Source organism: Macaca nemestrina, chromosome 17 (genome assembly GCF_043159975.1).
Source record: "Macaca nemestrina isolate mMacNem1 chromosome 17, mMacNem.hap1, whole genome shotgun sequence".
Lineage (NCBI taxonomy): Eukaryota > Metazoa > Chordata > Mammalia > Primates > Cercopithecidae > Macaca > Macaca nemestrina.
Window position 1 is genome coordinate 12,057,702 of NC_092141.1, and position 20,232 is coordinate 12,077,933.

General features: G+C 42.2%; 1 protein-coding gene across 4 annotated transcripts in view; it reads left to right on the plus strand.

Annotated features, from left to right (window-relative positions):
- Positions 1-20,232, plus strand: part of LOC105473558 (dynein axonemal heavy chain 9) — a 377,165-nt gene that overhangs the window by 255,229 nt on the left and 101,704 nt on the right. For all 4 annotated transcript variants that reach the window (XM_071082354.1, XM_011727370.3, XM_011727373.3 and 1 more), the window contains 2 exons: positions 9,672-10,097; positions 19,434-19,553. In XM_071082354.1, coding sequence (XP_070938455.1) covers positions 9,672-10,097; positions 19,434-19,553 — 546 coding nt within the window. The remainder of the gene's footprint in view (positions 1-9,671; positions 10,098-19,433; positions 19,554-20,232) is intronic.

Sequence of the window (20,232 nt, forward strand, 5' to 3'; positions counted from 1 at the left end):
AGCCATGAGAAAAATGTGGTCCATGCTTTTTCCAAAGAGGCTCTGGAAACCTCAATGTTTAAAAGGAAAGGAGCAGGTATTGAGGAAAGAGAAAAAAACATTGTTTAAAGGGTGTGGGTAAGTTAAGAGGCAAATGGTTGCATCCTTTTGAGTCTGTTCAGCCGTTCACAAATGAGAGGAGGGTAGGGGAATAGTCACTTATGCGTCCATCTAGCTCAGTGAATCTGCATTTTTACGGAAGATAACATAAACATAGGGCGGAGGAAGCAATCAGACATGTATTTTTCTCAGGTGAACAGAAGGATGATTTTCAGTTCTGTCCTTTGTCCCGTCCCTGTGAAGATAAGCTGTCAATTTACATCGTCAGGGTGAAATTCAACAGAACTGTTTTAGGATAAAGATCTTGGGGTCCACAAGGAATTTCCTTTTGGGCAAATTGTGAGGGAAGTATGTAGCTTTTTTATCTTTGCAGCTATTTTATTTAGGAACCAAATGAGAGGCAGGTTTGTGTGACCCAGTTCACAGCTCAACTTTTCCCTTTGGCTTAGTGAGTTCGGGGTCCTGAGATTTATTTTCCTTTCACATGGGCATCTTTTTAAATCTTTAGATTTCTTTTTCTGTTCATTACCTATTCAGATCCTATGCCCATTTTCTCACAAGGTAGTTTTCCTTCTTTTTATTTCCTTCCTTTCTTTTTATACAGTTTCTCATTATAAACTTTTGCTATGAGTCCCTTGGTATATATATGTTGTAATATTGTTGCCAGTTTGTTATTTGTCCTCTAACTTAATATTAACAAGTAATAAAAAAGGATTTTATAATCTAATAATTTGGGGAATTCTAGGAGAAGTCAGGGTCTTCATTATAAGCTTAATACTAAAAGTGATAGATGTAGCACATGAAAATAAAACCTCAGATTAATCTAACTTATTAATGGTGGTGTAAGATATCAACATGAAATACTAGTAAGCTGACTTTAGCAATTTATTGAAACAATATGCTACCAACTGGTAAAGTTTTTAATTTAGTATATAATGCTATTTATGTATGCATACCCAAGCATACATGAAAAAGAAAAGCTTTGTAATCACTGTGTTAGTCAGGGTTCTCTAGAGGGATAGAACTAATAGGATAGATGGACATATGAAATGGAGTTTATTAAGGAGTATTGACTCCTACCATTGCAAGATAAAGCTCCACAATAAGCTATCTGCAAGCTGAGGATCAAGGAAGCCAGTCCGTGTCCCAACACCTCAAAAGTAGGGAAGCTGACAGTGCAGCCTTCAGTCTGTGGCCAAAGGCCTGAGAGCCCCTGGAAAACAACTGGTGTAAGTCCAAGAGTCCAAAAGCTGAAGAACTTGGAGTCTGATGTTAGAGGGCAGAAAGCATCCAGCACAGGACAAAGATGAAGACCAGTAGACTCAGCAAAAGTGGCTTCTCCCACCTTCTCCTGCCTGCTTTATTCTAGCTATTCTAGCGGTGCTGGCAGCTGATTAGATGGTGCCTACCCAGATTGAGGCTGGGTCTGCCTCTCCCGGTCCACTGACTCAAGTGTTAATCTCCTTTGGCAACACCCTCACAGACACACCCAGGAACAATACTTTGCATCCTTCAATCCAATCAAGTTGACACTTCATGTTAATCATCACAGTCACCCTGAGAAATGTCAAAATGATATTTAACACAATTCAACATCCATTCCTTGTTAAAACTCTCAGTCAAGTAGGAATAAAGTAGTATTTGAATACTTCGCTAGCAGATGGAAATCAATCCCAATCCAGGAGCAAAACCTTCTATCTAATGATAGAACCCAAGAGGTACTGCCATTAACACAGACAAAGTGCGATGACAACCCCCTTCAATACTATAATTTAAAAATGTGTCCTAGATTTCTAGACAATGAAATAATGAATTAAAAAATCTTAATCATATAAATGTTGTGAAATATCAAACATAATATTATTCATGGATGATATAAAAAATAAAACAAATAAAATGGAAAGTTAAGGATTCATTGCAAAATAAATTTTAAAATGCAATAGCTTTCTTAATATCCACAATAGCCAGTTAGAAAATATATCTTCAAAATAACAACCAAAACATATAGTACAAATAAGTGTAAAGAAATTTGTTGAAACTGTGAAGAAAACTACATATCCTTATTGAAGGATGTTTTAAAAGATGTGAATAAACAGATGTACTTTGTGTACTGGGAGATCCAATTTTATAAGGACACTATTTCTCCAATTTACTTAAAAGTAAAATACTACTCTAACTGAACTCCAATTTGATTTTTGGCATATTTGTCTCTACTGTTATTAAAAGTTCTTATCATTTAACCATTATTAAAGATCCAATAACCTACGTGTTCAACAATAAAAAGTTAGCCAAATAAATTATGTATATCCAGATGGAAGAAAAGTATGCATTGGTTATTTTAAATTATATTTCCAAAAGTAATTGATAAGAAAAACTTTAAGATTTTATTTTCAGTAAAAAAGTAGGTTCGAAATTAGTATAGTGATTGATATGTATATTTGTATACATATATGTATGTGTGTGTGTGTGTGTGTATATATATATATACACACACAGAGAGAGAGAGAGAATAATAGAGACACATAAAAAAGAAAGCTACTGAATGAATCACACCAGGATGTAATATTTTATCTCTAATTTTTTGTATTTTTAGTAGAGACGGGGTTTCACCATGCTGGCCAGGCTGGTGTCGAACTCCTGACTTTGTGATTCACCTGCCTGGGCCTCCCAAAGTGCTCGGATTACAGGTGTCAGCCACTGTGCCCGGCCAGTAACATCTTTTTTAATTATTTAACTTTTACTTTAAGTTCAGGGTACATGTGCAAGTTTCTGATAGAGATAAACTTGTGTCATGAAGGTTTGTTGTACAGATTATATCATCACCCAAGTACCAGGACCCAACACTGGTGCGAGATTGTATTTCATTGTGGTTTTGATTTGCATTTCTCTAATGATTAGCTATGTTGAGCTTTCTTTCATATGTTTGTTGGCCACATGAATGTCTTCTTTTAAGAAGTGTCTGTTCATGTCCTTTGTCCACTTTTTAATGAGGTTGTTTTTTTCTTGTAAATTTAAGTTCCTTACAGTTGCTGGATATTAGACTTTTGTCAGATCCAAGCTTGCAAAAACTTTCTCCTATTCTGTAGGTTCTCTGTTCACCCTGCTGATGGTTTTCTTTGCTGTGCAGAAGCTCTTTAGTTTAATTAGATCTCATTTGTCCGTTTCTGCTTTGGTTGCGATTGCTTTTGGTATCTTTGGCATGAAATCCTTGCTCATTCCTGTGTCCAGAATGGTATTGCCTAGGTTGTCTTCTTGGGTTTTTATAATTTTGGGTTTTACGTTTAAGTCTTTAATCCATCTTGAGTTAATTTTTGTATATGTTGTAAGGAAGGGGGTCCAGTTTAAATCTTCTGCATATGGCTAGCCAGTTACCTCAGCACTGTTTATCGAATAGAGAGTCATTTCCCCATTACTTGTTTTTGTCAGGTTTGTTGAAGATCAAATGGTTGTGGGTGTGTGGTCTTATATTTCTGAGTTCTCTATTCTGTCCCATTGGTCTGGTCTATGTGTCTGTTTTTGTACCAGTGACATAAACAAAATTTTAAAAGAGATTTGCAACACATATGCAAAAACAGTAAATATTCTCTATGTATGAAAAGCTCTCGTGAGGTGTACTGGGAATCTCTCATTTGTTCTACTCCCCTTCTCTTATTGCCCCCAACCCAGTTACACTTTGCCCTTCCCAACTCTGTTCTTTCCCTAACCTGGGAGACTTGATTTGCGTGAATTGTTTCAATGGACTGCCTTTGCCCTCTAGCTTTTTGTGACCTTTGAACGCTGAGTACCAGAAGATCATAGGAAGGAGAAAGAGAGTGAGATCCTGGTAGTCATTTCTTCGGCCTCCACCTGCCCTCCGTTAACAGTTACAGATCCTGTAGCCCTCCTTCACCAGAGGGCTCGCTCTCTCTCTCTCCAGGTTCTGCTAACCCCTCCTCTCCCTTGTCTCCTCAAGCCCAGAGTGGAAATGGAACCACCCCAGCTCCACTCACCCTAACATTACTAGCCCAGAGTAATGTACTATCGCGTAGGTCTCTTCAATCTACACTTTCATAAATAGTTCCTTTAGTTAACTTTCCTCAAAAGAGCTGGTATGTTGTATCATCATTTTGCCTGCAGAAACCCTAACAATTATAGTAATCAAAAAGAAAAATAGCCCAGTAGAAATGTAGGCAAAGGACAAGAACAAACAACTCACAAAATAAAAACTCCAAATAGTTTATCAACATGGAAGAAAGTTTAGCATCACTAGTAAATACACATATGTAGGCATAACATGCATATGTTAATTAAACCAGTGTTGTGATCTTATTTTTAATCTATTTTTTTATTTTAATAATATTTGCCAGTGCTGAAAGGATGGGAGTTTATATATGTGCTCTCAAATACTGATGATTGGGATTGAAATTTCTGAGAAATAATAATTATTTTTACTAATAATTTTAAAAATTGAATAATTATTGAATAAATCAAATAATTATTAAATAATTTAATAATTATTAATGATAATTTGTACAAAGGATATTAAAAATGTTTTTACCCTTTGACCCGGCAAATCTACTTCCGAGAAGATTGTCATAAGTAACTAAAATGTTCACAAAGATTTATATAGAATAATGTTCAGCAAAGCATTATCTGTGAGGTAAACTCCGGGAAATGACTTACATTTTCAAAATTAGATAAATTGTAGATAAAGTGTGGATTGTCCATATACAGACTTTCAAAAACTCCTGCTCTAGACGAACTAGTGACCTTCTCTCACACCTCTTTTTAAAACTACTCCTAAGTTCTGCCTACACTAGCTACAAAATATATCCCAAATCCAATCACTTCTCACCATCTCGCCTGCAAAAAGCCTGGACCAAGCCACCTTCAGTTCCTCACCTAGATGACTAAGCAGCCTCCTGAATCTCTTGTTCCTCATCCACCCTCCCCTGCCACAGTGTGTCCACACTGCAACAGGCACATCTGAGAGCATAAGCCACAGCATTCCATTTCCTGCCGAAAACACTCCAGTGGTTTCCCAGTGAAACTGGAGTAAAATCCATACTTCTCATACTCCTCCCCATGGCCTCCGGAGCCTCTGGCGGTCTGGTCCTGACTGCCTCTCAGCCATCCTCTTCACCACTCTCTGGACCGTCCGCCCCACTGTACGTCACAGCCAAGCTTGCTTCTGCCACAGGCCTTTACACTCGTTTGCTTAGCAGCCTGGAACAGTCTTCCTGCAGTCTGTAGAGCTGGCCGTTTCCCATCATTGAGATCCCAGTGAAATGTAGCTTCTTGAAGAGGCCTTCCCAGAGGAAGAGACCTTCCTAGCTAACGTGGCATCATCACATTCCAAGAATTCTCTGTCATGAGCCGTCGTGTTTGTTTTTGTCCGTATTCAGAATATCAAAGATGTATCTCTTTGTTGCCTGTCTCCCCCACCTGAATGAGCAAAAGGACTTTGCCTTTCTTGTATCCCCGTCACTCAAACTGAATGCCTAACGCATACTAAATAATATTTGTCCAATGATGACTGCACACATGTTGATTCATTCATTTAATCACTCAGCAAAGACTTTTTGAGTGCCCTTCCCAGGCCAGGCACCGCTCTGGGTACATGTGATACATCCATGAAGGAAGATCCTTGCCTCTCTGAAGCGTATACTCTAGCAGAAGTAAGGGGTGAGAGACAATAAATACAACTTCAAAGTGACTTATATAATGTAGTAGAGCATGACAGATGCTGTGGGGAACAAAGAAAAATATGGAGTAGAGTAGGAGAAGCACCAAGGCTGGGCATCTGGAGAGGATGGGTGGGAGGAGGCAGAGGTGGTAGGCCATCTTAGGAAGGAGGCATTTGAGAAAAACTTGGAGAAGAACAAATGCATCAGGCAGATATTTGGGGAAGAGCAGCCACACGGCTAGAACAATAGTCCTAAGACAGAAGTGGAGTGGAGCCCAGAGCGCCTGTGCCTAATAATTTCTGCCTTCTGAGAAATGTTTCTCCCAGGCTGGGAATTGGCTCACTTCCTGTAATCCCAGCACTTTGGGAGGCCCACGTGGGTGGATCAGTTGAGCTCAGGAGTTCAAGATCAGCCTGACCAACATAGTGAAACCCTGTCTCTACTACTATACAAAAACTAGCCAGGTGTGGTGGCAGGTGCCTGTAATCCCAACTACTCAGGAGGCTGAGGCAGGAGAATCGACTGAACCTGGGAGGTGGAGGTTGCAGTGAGCCGAGATCACGCCACTGCACTCCAGCCTGGGTGACAGTGTGAGACTCCATCTCAAAAATTAAAAAATAAAAATAAAAAAAGTTTCTTCCAGTCTTGTGTTTCTATTAGCGCCACACTGCTATATCTGCCTGCTCCATGCAAATCGGCTTGAGGGCCCATGCTTAACCAAACAAGATCTTTACCCAGGGCTTTTTAAAATTTTGACTTGCGTTGGAGAAAAAGTCTCTTTCCTTTGTCTTTCCATCCAATCACTCAACACATATTTTGACAAGCATTTACTACATAATTTCTTATGTTCTAGGCACTGGGGCTTCCATGGTTAACAGGATAAATGGGGGTCCCTGCTCTCATGAAGAGGAGGGATATAGTAAGTCAACAAGGAAAAACTGAAAATCGTTTCAGGTTCTCTGAAGGAAATAATCATGGCTCTAGGATGGGAATTGATTAAGAAGGGGAGGTTGGTAGGTAGAGTCTTACAGGGTGGGGGTCATTTGAATTGAGGTTTTGTTGTTGTTGTTGTTGTTGTTGTTGTTGTTGTTGTTGTTTGAGATGGAGTTTCATTCTTGTCACCCAGGCTGGAGTGCAATGGCATGATCTTGGCTCACTGCAGCCTCCGCCTCCCGAGTTCAAATGATTCTCCTGCCTCAGCCTCCTGCCTCAGAGTAGCTGGGGTTACAGGCGCCTACCGTCACACCCAGCTAATCTTTGTATTTTTAGTACAGATGGGGCTTTCACCATATTGGCCAGGCTGATCTCGAACTCCTGACCTCAGGTGATCCCCCCGCCTCAGTCTCCCGAAGTACTGGGACTACAGGCATGAGCCACCAGGCCCGGCCAGAATTGAGATCTGGATGGATGCAGAGGTGTCAGCCACGCAAATGGCTTAGGAGGAAGTGTTCCAGGCGGGGACCTGAGGTAGCAATGAGCTTGGCAAGTCAATACACTGAAAGAAGGTGATCACGGCTACAGCCTAGTGAGAAAAGGAGAAAATGGGCCACGGCCAGAGAGTTAGAACATGTGCCTTCCAACATGAAGAAACTAGGGTGTTAAAAAAGCAACCCACACACAGGGAGACAGGGAAGAAAGAGAAAGTCCACGGAGCCCTGCCGACAACGTTCAGAATGGGATTCCACTCATCATACTGCCAGCTCCGCGCCTGCCCTCACCAGATACTTGAGTGAGAAAATCCCCCTCTGTACTTCATCTAGGGTTTCTGTCACTAAAACCAAAAGAGTCATGATTAATTTATAGATATATATGAATATGAAAAAGACTGGAAGGAGTTACTGTACGTGGAAACATTGACAGTGATGTATCTGGGTTATAAAATTCATTTTCGTCTCTGTACATTGCTTAACTCAGGCTGTTTTAAAATCGTGGCTTTCTTTGGTTACATTTGTATTTTCTCACTTTGCCCTCTGTCACCTCAGGGGGCCGTGATGACAGATGTGCTGATATCCCTCTCACACCTGCCCGCCTCCCTGCCCTCACAGGTGTGTTGTAACCAAATGTGACAGCCATTGCAAGAGTGAATGAAGCATCTGCCACAGTACTTCCATTCAGAGCTAGAAATAATTCCCTTTGTTTGTGGATCAAGAGCACCTCAAATTAATTTGGCACAAGGATCTAATTTTTGACATCAAGATTTCCCCCCACTGACAAAGTCAGCACCATAAGCAAATGGTTTCACAGCATTTTAGGAGCCTCCAGCTACACTGGGGCTCCACTGCCCTCATGGGAAGTGATAGGGAGCGGGACGTGGGAGTCTGCAGTGCGTCTTTCACCGATATTTCTTTCACCTGGCAGACAGCCTAATGCTTAGCCGTCTGACCCATGGCCAGGGGGTCCCTCACATGGCAAAGTTGTTTATGTGGGCAGATCCCCTTGTGGCTCTTGTCCAATCCATGTCCAGTTTATGCCTGCCTGACCATCACTCTGAGCTGGAAGCTCGGTCTAGCACCCGGAGAAAACCCAGCCTGGAGCAGCCCCCTCACTCTTCAGATGGAAGGCGCAAATGCAGTACACCACCACAATGGGAAACACATTCAAAGATTTTTACTTACAGATCCTGGGCAGGGAGAACGCAGTGCGTTGGGAGGGTAGTGCTCTGACCCTGGGTCACGAGAGGTAGGAATGAAGAGTGAGGCAGAGAGAAAGAGAAGCGCATGGCAGCCAGCGGTATATATAAGAAATATGTATAAGAAAGTGTATATATATTATATATATATGAAAGTGTGTGTATACATATAAAAGAAAGGATGTATATATATAAAAAAGTATATATAAGAAATATATTTTTCATATTTAATATAAGATATATCTTATGTTAATGTATAAGTATATATAAGAAAGTAGGATGTGGGTCACTTTGGGTTTTCGGCAAATGCCTGAATGGTGGCAGGAAAGCAGGGAGCCCCGTCTGCTAGGCAGGAGAGATCCAAATACTCTGGCTACTGGCTTGAGCCATTTGGGTGTGGTATAGAACTGGAAACTGTGTCCAGGGTAACTGAGCCCTGCTTCTGGTATGAGAAAGTTAAACCTATATTCAAAACGGATGCGCAAGCAACAGAAAATTAGAATTCCCTACACCTGGTTGTAGGCTTCTCATTGAATGTCATAGCAGGCCTGAAATCAACTTCATATGCATTTATGACACCATTTTATGTACAGAGTAGTGAGTTCTCCTGCCCCCAATTTACAGATGAAGGTGGCAAGGTCTGGAAGGTTTAAGTGATTTGCCACGATCAACTCTTTCAGTCACGTCTTTCTGGAACAAGCGAAACTCTGGGCGAAGGACAAACCCAGGACCAGGCAGAGCAGCTGACTCACAGGTTGTGCCTTGCTTTCTGTCTGAATTATTTCTTGGCAGAAAATGCTGTTTTGCTATCAGGACAGTCAAGTGTAGTTAGAACAAGCTCATGGAACAAAGCAGTTTAATTAAGGAAAAAAAAAATTACTTGGGTTACAGTTCTATTCTCTTCAATCCGAGATGGAAATTAATTTATAATAACCTTATCTTTTATTCATAGCATGCTGCATATTTCAGAGTATGTCGGCATCCTTATATTTCTCAGTTGAATGTGAAATAATTGTGTGTTTCTAATGGGCTGCGAGTCAGTTAAAGTGCTGAAAGAACATAGCTGAGTCTTGGCTAACCATTCAGAGAAGTCTAAAGCCACTGGGTAGTAGCTTTGGCTTCCTTTTGATGAGTCAAGATATTTAAAATTCAGAGGGCTGCTGCAGGCTTCAAAGCAGCCCTTTCAAACTGATCACTCCACAAGCTAACTCCATCAGTGGCAGAGGACAAAGAAAGCCCATTCATGTTCCCCTAACGACCTCCTTCTCTTTTCCCAGACCAATCTGACGGAGTTGAAGTCATTTGGCTCTCCGCCTCTGGCCGTCAGCAATGTCAGCTCCGCGGTGATGGTGCTGATGGCCCCCGGGGGTAGGGTGCCCAAGGACCGGAGCTGGAAGGCTGCTAAGGTCACCATGGCCAAAGTGGATGGCTTCCTGGACTCGCTAATAAACTTCAACAAAGAGAACATTCACGAGAACTGCCTCAAAGCCATCAGGCCGTACCTGCAAGACCCCGAGTTCAATCCCGAGTTTGTGGCCACCAAATCCTATGCGGCTGCAGGCCTCTGCTCTTGGATTATCAATATTGTGAGGTTTTATGAGGTATTCTGTGACGTGGAACCCAAGCGCCAGGCACTGAGCAAAGCCACCGCGGACCTCACAGCTGCCCAGGAGAAGCTGGCCGCCATCAAAGCCAAGATCGCTGTGAGTGACCCCAGAGCCCCTCACCCTGCTAGTCCGCCTCCAATGCAAACAACACCCTTCGGTCACCACCTAACACCTAACGTTCTGGTTTTTAAAGAGAAGTGGGAACACCACATTTTCATGCAAAAATCTCATTTTTCAGTAGAGGCAACTTTTTACATTTCTTTCTCAAACACTGTATAGGCCACACAAGACAGTTCCACCGGACCCCTGGCTCACAAGCTGTGGGCCTAAAAGGTTTTCTCCTTTTCTGCTGAGGAAAGAAAAGATGACAGATGGATGTGTATAGTAGAGGAATCATATTCATGGAGCCCACTGTCAATTTATTGACCCCCAATGAATTTAATATTTTTTGCACATTCGACGTTAAAGAACAAAAGGTTACAATTTTGAGACCTTCTCTATTTCTCCTTGGAAATGTAGGTTTTAGCCACCTTACTTCACCTTTTTAACCTATTCCTTTCAGTTCTAGCCAACTATCTACCTGTCTCACTCTCAGTAGCATAGATGTGTGGAAATGTGTCAGCGATCTGCATTGTTTTGTGGAAGTTCTTTAAAGCAAGTTATATACTGTGACTTAGTGGGTGGCCCTTTGTCCATAAATATAAAACTGTGAAGGTCATTAGCTTTTATAAACTCATGTAGATATTGTTATTATGTCTGCTTCCCCCAGGATTTGGAGATGGGGATGGCGATCTTGGAATCACACCTATTTGGGGAGATTTTCCTAGTAAACATGAAATAATTGAAAGGATCAGAATCCTTTTTTTTTTTTTTTTTTAAATCTATAGAGGCAGGGTCTCCCAATGTTGCCCAGGTTGGTCTTGAACTCCTGGGCTCAGGTGATCCTCCCGCCTCAGCCTCCCAAAGTGCTGGGATTACAGATATGAGCCACTGAGCCCAGCCCCAGAATCCAGCTTTAAAGAGTTGATTTAAGTGAAAAACTGGGAATGGCCATTCGGAAAACATGAACTCCAAAGAGAGAGAGTGAGTGCTCCAAAGTAAAAAGTTAAGATGTTCCTTATATAGGCAGAAAACAAAGCAATTTAGTAGGATTATAACATTTTCTATAATAGGCTGGTTTATGAGTTACAACAATTTAATTAATTAGTTTTCTGTACAGCTTGTTTCATTTCCTTTTTGATTTACAAGAGTGTATTTAACCTTCCATCTTAGGGGAGTCTTTGTGTGAGAAAGGTAAGAGGGAGGTTAATCTACAACAAAGATTAGCAATGAAGCTGGAAGGAGTCTTCCCTTTAGTCATTCAGAATGTTTTACAAAACAATGTAGGTAAGGAAAAAGGCCAATCTATAATCACAGAAACAAAGGTTACAACTGCCTACGTTATAGCTGCCTGTGCTATGACTCCAGACCTCTAATCACGTTACCTTAAGGCTCAAAATATTTTAAAGTTCCATCAGCTTAGATCTTGAATTACTTACTTTCATACCCTTGAACTTCACCTTTCCCATAAAAATTTGTACTAATAAAGTAACAGGTAGAAATCAGAATTCTGGAGGATAGTATAGCAGCTAAAAATCCATCCTTCCACATACCTTAGTTCCAATCCAAGCTGTGATATTGACTGATCGTGTGATCTTTAGAAAGATTTCCGAAATGCCCAAAGCTTAAGAATGGACACAGTAATAGTACCTGCTTCATTGACTATTGTGAGGATTAAAGGATGTGATGTGTATAAATCATGAGACTAGAGCCCAGCCCGTGATGAAGGGAGCAGCAGGAGCCGCCACCACTACTGAGAGCGTGACTTTAACTGTTCAACCACTACTGCTCCATTCGACAGCATGTGCCGTCTACCACATCCAACCTCATGCATGGACTCAACCACGGCTGTGATCAAGTTCAATCCAAAAAATGTTCTGGATCTTTAATTTCTATATGTGCATTCTAGGCACATAAGATTCTTGCTACAAATTTGTCATGAGGGTAAGGAGGATTTTACAAGTTGTGAAAGGTAGGATTGTAGACATGCCATATGCCTCATGCGACATGGGTTTATTGACCGTTAGATTAAAATCTCTAGGAAAAAGTTCTAGATCAAAGATCCTTGAGACCAATCTCTCTATTTAAAAAGATACTTTGGGCCGGGCGCGGTGGCTCACGCCTGTAATCTCAGCACTTTGGGAGGCTGAGGCAGGCGGATCACAAGGTCAGGAGATCGAGACCATCCTGGCTAACATGGTGAAACCCTGTCTCTACTAAAAATACAAAAATACAAAAAAAAAAAAAATTAGCCAGGCATGGTGGCGGGCGCCTGTAGTCCCAACTTTTACGGAGGCTGAGGCAGGAGAACAGCATGAACCCGGGAGGCAGAGCTTGCAGTGGGCTGAGATCAGGCCACTGCACTCCAGCCTGGGTGACAGAGCGAGATCCCGTCTCAAACAAACTAACAAAAAAAGATACTTTGGCAAAGCAACTCACCTCCTCTCAATATGCTTGTTTCATAATTCACATGTTCATGGACTAGTTTACTTAAAACAGATGATAATCACCATAACAATGGCTCCCTTCAAAGAATATCACATGCAAGACACCGTCACATTCCCACTCCTGAATTTTTTTTTTTTAAAGAAGGGGTCTTGCTATGTTGCCCGGGCTGGTCTTGAACTCCTGGCCTCAAGTGAACTTCTTGCCATGGCCTCCCAAAGAGCTAGGATTACAGGCAGATTACAGGTATAAGCCACCATGTCCAGCCCATATTCCTGCTTGTTGGGAGGAAAAGATTTCCCAATAATTTTTATATTTTTCAGTCTCTTCCAGAAAAGCATAACAAGAACCGCATTTTCAAAGACTCTTGACTCAAGTTATTTTAACCAAAGGAACAGTTGGTGCAAAGAGAATGTTTTCAAAATGTTTATACCTTTTCAGTAGCCAACATTCACATGATGGGCCCACTCAACCTGCGGAAGCAATAAGAATATTTTAAAAATCCTTGGCTACCTTTGGAAGGCACTTCTTTTCTGCCAAAATATTTTCTGAAAAAAAAAAAAATGTATTCTTGCTTTTAACAACATCCTCTCCATCCTCCACTTAGACACATTCCCGTCAACATCCCAGGAATGTGAGCACTTCTTGCTAATAGCACAGGAGATGGGTTAACACCCATCCCTAACCTGGAGACCCACCCAGGGCAAGAAGATTCTTTCCTATATGCTGTGAGGCCATTCCCAGCCTAGTCCAATCTCACATACACACACCCAAGTCTTACTTTTCGGATTTTAGGATAGTTCCAAGTAAAGAATTTCATATTCATAATACAGAAAGTGGGGGGAAAAGCATATTTCAAGACAGATTTCAGTTTGATTACTGTATGTAGGACATGATATAGTTTGGATATTTGTTCCTGCCCAAATCTCGCATTGTATTGTAATCCCCAGTGCCAGAGATGAGGCCTGGTGGGAGGCCTTTGTGTCGTCAGGAGTTTCCTTCATAGCTTGGTACTGTCTTTATGACAGTGAGTGAGTTCTTGTGATATCTGGTCATTTAAAAGTACGTGGCACCTGCCCCACCAACTCCCTCTTGCTCCTGCTCTGGCCATGTGATGTGCCTGCTCCTGCTTTGCCTTCCACCATGAGTAAAAGCTCCCTGAGGCCTCCCCAGAGGAGGATGCCAGCACTATGCCTCCTATACAGCCTGCAGAATCATAAGCCCATGAAATCTCTTTTTTCATAAATTACCCAGTCTCAGGTATTCCTTTATAGCAATGCAAGAACAGCCTAATACAGAACGGAAATACGTAAAAATGTTAACAGTGGTGGTTACCCCTGGGTGATGAGTTTTGGATGGTTGTTTTGTCTCATCTATATTTTCTTTTGTTCTATAGTGAAGATATATTAATGTTATGATTTATAAAAATAATAGTAAGAACAAGGAGGGCCCTTTCCTTGAGCATATAATCACGCACACAGTGAAATATCAAATAGTAGAGAAAGGCTTCTGATGAGAAACAAGAATCCCCTTACATCCCTTTCTGGTGCTTGAGATCACATGACAGCCTGCTACCTAGCAGCTCAACTGTGTTCCCGTTGGCCCACGCAGTCTATTTGCAGATGATCTAATTAATTGCCAATATTTAAAACAGCAGGTACTTTTACATAAAAATCTTATTTTAGGCCAGTTTAAAAATAATCAAAAGATTCTCATACATCATTAATTGACCCTGGAATTAAGTAATGGCTTCCCATTCACACGATTTTGCTCATTTTGTCATAATCCCCACCAACTCCTATTTTTTTCAACACTAGACTCATCTGACAAGTTTCCATTATCTTCCCACTTCCTGATCCCTTGAATTTCTGACTTCTGTCCATGTGTTATGCTGGTATCTATTGCTTGATGAATCTTATTGAGACAGTTGACTTTCTGCCAGCTAGCCGGGGCTAGAAGTTGTTCATTTCCATGTCTTCTCAATGTACTTATGATAACCAGTTTTATTAGGTTAGCACAAAAGTAATTGTGGTTTTTGCCATTACTTTTAATGGCACAAGTAATGCCATTACTTTAATGGCCGGCACGGTGCCTCACGCCTGTAATCCCAGCACTTTGGGAGGCCAAGGTGGGTGGATCACTTGAGGTCAGGAGTTCCAGACCAGCCTGACCAACATGATGAAACCCAGTCTCCACTAAAAATACAAAATTAGTCAGGCATGGTGTTGCACGCCTGTATTCCCAGCTATTTGGGAGGCTGAGGCAGGAAAATCACTTGAACCCAGGAGGCGGAGGTTGCAGTGAACCAAGGTCGTAACATTGCACCCCAGCCTGGGCAGCAACAGCGAAACCCTATCTCAAAAAAAAAAAAAAAAAAAAAAAGCAATGGCAAAAACTGCAGTTACAGCCGGGCATGGTGGCTCATGCCTGTAATCCCAGCACTTTGGGAGGCCGAGGCAGGTGGATCACCTGAGGTCAGGAGTTTGAGACCACCCTGGTCAACATGGTGAAACCTCGTCTCTACTAAAAATACAAAATTAGGCCGGGCGCGGTGGCTTAAGCCTGTAATCCCAGCACTTTGGGAGGCCGAGACGGGCGGATCACGAGGTCAGGAGTTCGAGACCATCCTGGCTAACACGGTGAAACCCCGTCTCTACTAAAAAATACAAAAAACTAGCCGGGCGAGGTGGTGGGCGCCTATAGTCCCGGCTACTCGGGAGGCTGAGGCAGGAGAATGGCGTAAAAACCCGGGAGGCAGAGCTTGCAGTGAGCTGAGATCCGGCCACTGCACTCCAGCCTGGGCGACACAGCGAGACTCCGTCTCAAAAAAAAAAAAAAAAAAAAAAACAAAATTAGCCAGGCATGGTGGTGGGCTCCTGTAATCCCAGCTACTTGGGAGGCTGAGTCAGGAGAATTGTTTGAACCCGGGAGGCAGAGGTTGCAGTGAGCTGAGATCACACCATTGCACTCCAGCCTGAGCGACAAGAGCAAGACTCCATCTCAAAAAAAAAAAAAAAAAAAAAAAATGCGGTTCTTTTTGTGCCAACCTGATAGTTGATGTAACCTTTATTTCCTGTTCTATCACATAGAGGCAGCTCCCTTGGAGCTCTCAGCTTTCAAGATGTGTTAGTCTATTCTTGCATTACCGTGAAAAAATACCTGAGGCTGAGTTGGGCGGATCACCTGAGGTTGGAAGTTCAAGACCAGCCTGACCAACACGGAGAAACCCTGTCTCTACTAAAAATATAAAATTAACCGGGCGTGGTGACACATGCCTGTAATCCCAGTTACTCAGGAGACTGAGGCAGGAGAATCGCTTGGGAGGAAGGCTGCAGTGAGCCGAGATAGCGCCACGGCACTCCAGCCTGGGCAACGAGAGTGAAACTCCATCTCAAAAAAAAAAAAGAGAAATACCTGAGGCTGGGTAATTCGTAAAGAAAAGAAGTTTCATCGGCTCACAGTTCTGCAGGCTTTACAAGCAGCATGGTGCCGGCTTCTGGCGAGGCCTCAGGAAGCTTATAATCATGGTGGAAGGCAATGGGGAGTCAGCATGTCATATGGCAAGAACCGGAGCAAGAGAGGGAAGAGGGAGGTCCCAGACCCTCTTAAACAACCAGATCTCCTCGGAACTAACTGAGCAAGAACTCATTTACCAGCAAGGGAATGATGCTCAACCATTCATGAAAGACCTGCCCCCATGAGCCAATCACCTCCCACCAGGCCCCACCTCCAACACTGGGAATCACATTTCAACCTGAGATTTGGAGGGGACAGAGATCCAAACCATATCACAAGATGACGCTCTTACCCTGCCTTCAGCTCCCTTCCTTCTACTTCCCAACTTTTGTTATTACTGCTTATCATTACTTTTGCTTTGTAATCACCAAAACTGAAAATACATTCTCTTCTGTAACCAAAATTAAGTGACCCATGCTCTGTCCATAGACTGATCTGCAAAGTTAAAAAAGCAACAATTCCGTTTCTATTCTGTGAACGTGTCTATATTGTTCATAACAGACCTAGAATTACATTTTCTTTTTTTTACACAATCTCTTCACCCCCCCACTCCCCAGAGTGTCTACTTTTCTTTATTGTCTCTTTCTCTTGCATTAGATCCTTTTGCATAGCATATATTATTTTTTAACTCTCCATTCAATTAAGTATTCTTTGTTTCTCCTTCTTTGCTGCCACAACCTTTCTCTCTCTTATTCTGCTACGGCTCATTCTCAAAGAACGTTCTCAGAAATGTTAATGAAGAGGCAAATTTTCTGCATTGTTATAGTCTAGAAATGTCTTCGTTTTATTCATAAACTGAACAGTTTTGCAAAGTATTGAATTCTGAGTTGCTAATTTTTTGTGCATAGAACACTGAATTTTGTTGTTGTTGGTTTGTGTGTTTTTTTGTCGAGACAGAGTTTCATTCTTGTTGCCCAGGCTGGAGTGCAATGGCACACTCTCTGCTCACTGCAACCTCCGCCTCCCAGGTTCAAGCAATTCTCCTGCCTCAGTCTCCCAAGTAACTGGGATTACAGGCGTGTGCCCCCGTAACTGGCTAATTTTGTATTTTTAGTAGAGACGAGGTTTTTCCTTGTTAGTCAGCCTGGTCTCGAACTCCCGACCTCAGGTGATCTGCCCACCTCAGCCTCCCAAAGTGCTCTGTTCAGTGATGGCTATGAGAGCCTGTCCAGGGATTACAGCCTGTCCAGGGATTACAGGCGTGAGCCACCACACCCTGCCAGAACACTGAATGTTTTATGCTTTTGTCTGGTGAGAAGTCTCATGGGCAGTCAAGGTCCTGTTCTTTTGTGGATGCACTGTTTTCCCCCTTTCTTTGAAGTCTTCTAATCTTTTCTTTTTGGTTCTTGGTGTGTGAAACTTTACACTGATGTGCTTAGCTGTCATTCTTTTTTTATATTGTGTTTGGCATGTAAAGATTTATTTTCTTCAGCTCTAGAAAATTATTTTGTATTATTTATTTGGTAAATTCCTTCTGTTTACTGTTTACTCTTATTTTCTGAAATGCATCTCTGTCAGACGTTGGACCTCCTACATCGGTCCTCTGTGTTCTCCCATCTTTTTGTTGCTGTTTGTTTTCTTGTACTTTTTAGGAAATTTCCTCAAATTCATCTTTTAACCTTTCCCTTTATTTTGTTATTTTTTATGTTCACAACAATAGTGATTTCCACAAGAGTTTTTTTGTTGTTGTTGTTATTCTCTCTTCCTTTTAATAATGTCCTGTTCTTGTTTTGTGGATGAGTCATCTTGAATCTCTCCGAGAAACTGTGAAAGTTTTAACTTTGTTGTTGTAGTTGCTGTTTTTATTGTTACCAAAATTCTGCCTCTTTTTCCTAGGTCATTTTTTTCATCTTGTTTAACTTAATCTAAGCCTGCATTAAATTTCTTCTTGTCCTTTCATGTTTACAAGAGTAGTGATCAAAAGCTAATTCTAGGTCTGCAGGCAAGGGCAGAGCTGGTTGACTGGTAGAGTTTGTTTTCAAGATCTGATGAGTTATGCCAGGATGTGGCACCCTTATTTTCTGCCTCTATTGACTTTCTTACGCGGTGACATAGGTGACTGGTGGCATTGTAGACTGTGCATGTGGATGGAGATTTGAGGGCAAGAGTCAATAGGCTTCCAATTAATCCTCCTATTTTCATCTTCCCCTTTAGTCACACCTGACATTTCTGAGATCTCCAGTTTGTATAGGGCTCTGTGGGCTGATCAGTTTCCACTTTGGTGAGCAACAGCTAACTCTAAGTTGTTGTGTCCTCTGCCCTGCTCCAGCGGTCTCCACTCCTTCATCAGTGTGGTCCTCCATAAATCTGTTGGACTCCCTCACCCTCCAAATGGCCCTCACCCTCCAAATGGCCCTCACCCATTTGCTTGGTGTAATGGGCTTATGACTGTTTTAATTGCTTCATAATCATTTTAGAGAAGTCTTGGGAAGTATAGGAGGTAAATGAGCATGGCCAGTCTGCCATCCTTAATTGGATGGCTCACCACCTGCTTTTTAAACTGCTTGGATGTTTAAACTTGGCCCTACATTGATTTCTCTTGTGTCTTAGTAATGACCAACAAAGCAGCCTGAACCCGTTATTGCACAGACCTGAGATGTATTTGGAGGTATCTGCTGTGTGTCCCTGTATCCTTGTGCATAAAAATATGTACTCAGAGGACAATAAAAGCTACATGCTTCAATTTTAAATTCTTAACACATTTTTTAAAACTTGAAATTGTGTCTTTTTTATATTCTCATACATTGTGTTAATGGAAGAGACTAGATGAGGTTAAGTAAAAATTACCTTGTACTCTAGGACCTTAGAGCCAGTGGAGGACTTAGATTCCAGACAACCCAGCCCCAGACTAGCTGCAACAGGTACTGGCAGTGGTCCTCCCTGGCCCACATGGGTTGCTGTTGACCTTTTTCATGCTCACCCCAGTTTTGATGTGTTCTTGCTTCTAATAGCAGCACCTGCACCATTTTGTCAGGCTGCTGGAACCCATTTTTCTCCAACTCAAGCAGAGGCAGAATTTATGCACCCTTCCCCCATCCACATCCCTCACACCTTGTAGCTTTCAATACCTCGATTGATGACCGCGGTGGTGGGGCATGAAGCTCAGCTCTCTCATCTTGGGGCAGGACATCTCTGGATGTCCACTCCACCCTCCCACTGCAGGATCAAGATGAAGTCCACGCTAGGACCCTGCCTGAGATCTTCCCCGAGTGTGCCTTCATTTCCCTCTCTGCCCTGCTTTCTCTGGTCCCTTAGGAATGCCCCTACAGAGTGCTTCCTTCAGAACCAACTCCATGTGAACCCTCATCTAAGGAGCACTGGCAGTGACATGGGCTAAAATGACTGATGGTCCTTGTGTTCCTTCCTAAACAGCACCTTAATGAAAACCTGGCAAAGCTCACAGCCAGGTTTGAGAAAGCAACAGCAGACAAACTCAAATGTCAGCAAGAAGCCGAAGTGACCGCAAGCACCATCTCCCTCGCCAACCGCCTGGTGAGTGTAAGGCACAGCAGTCCGAGCTGTAATTATATGAGCAGGCTTGTCAAGTGCCGTGGAGGTGCAAGATAGATGAGCACAGCACAGCAGCGCTTTGACTTGGAGGGAAGTATTAAAATGTGCTGAAATGCAGGAATTGAGTCCTGAGGAAAATGTGAATGCATAAACCCTGATCTGGTCAAAGGAGTTTTCTTATAGACATGGTTGGGAGGATGGGAGCACTGGATCTGTCAGGCAGCTCATGCAAAATGTGAACACGCTTATATTCATGTGTATTGACCAGAGGAAACATTACAAAACAAAGCTAGCATTTTATAGGCAAACTGTGATGTTCCTTTCTATGTAACATTTCATTATAAGGGTGTGGCCAAGATTAGGAACTAAGATAGAAACAGAAAAGAATGAGACCTGTTGACCCTGAGTATTTCAGAAAACACACACACACATATACACACATGCTCTAACCTTCCTGGGAAATCAAATCTGCAGGTCAGGGCAGCAGTGCTTGTGTTATGAGTGTTTGTTTCTGCATAATAAATTACTCCAAAACTTAGTGGTTTTGCACAATAACCATTTCACAATATCTCACAAGTTTGTTGAGGGCAGGGCTCAGCTGGCCAGGTTTTCTGCTGCATATGGTCATGACTGGGGTCACTCGGTCCATTCAGCTAGTGGC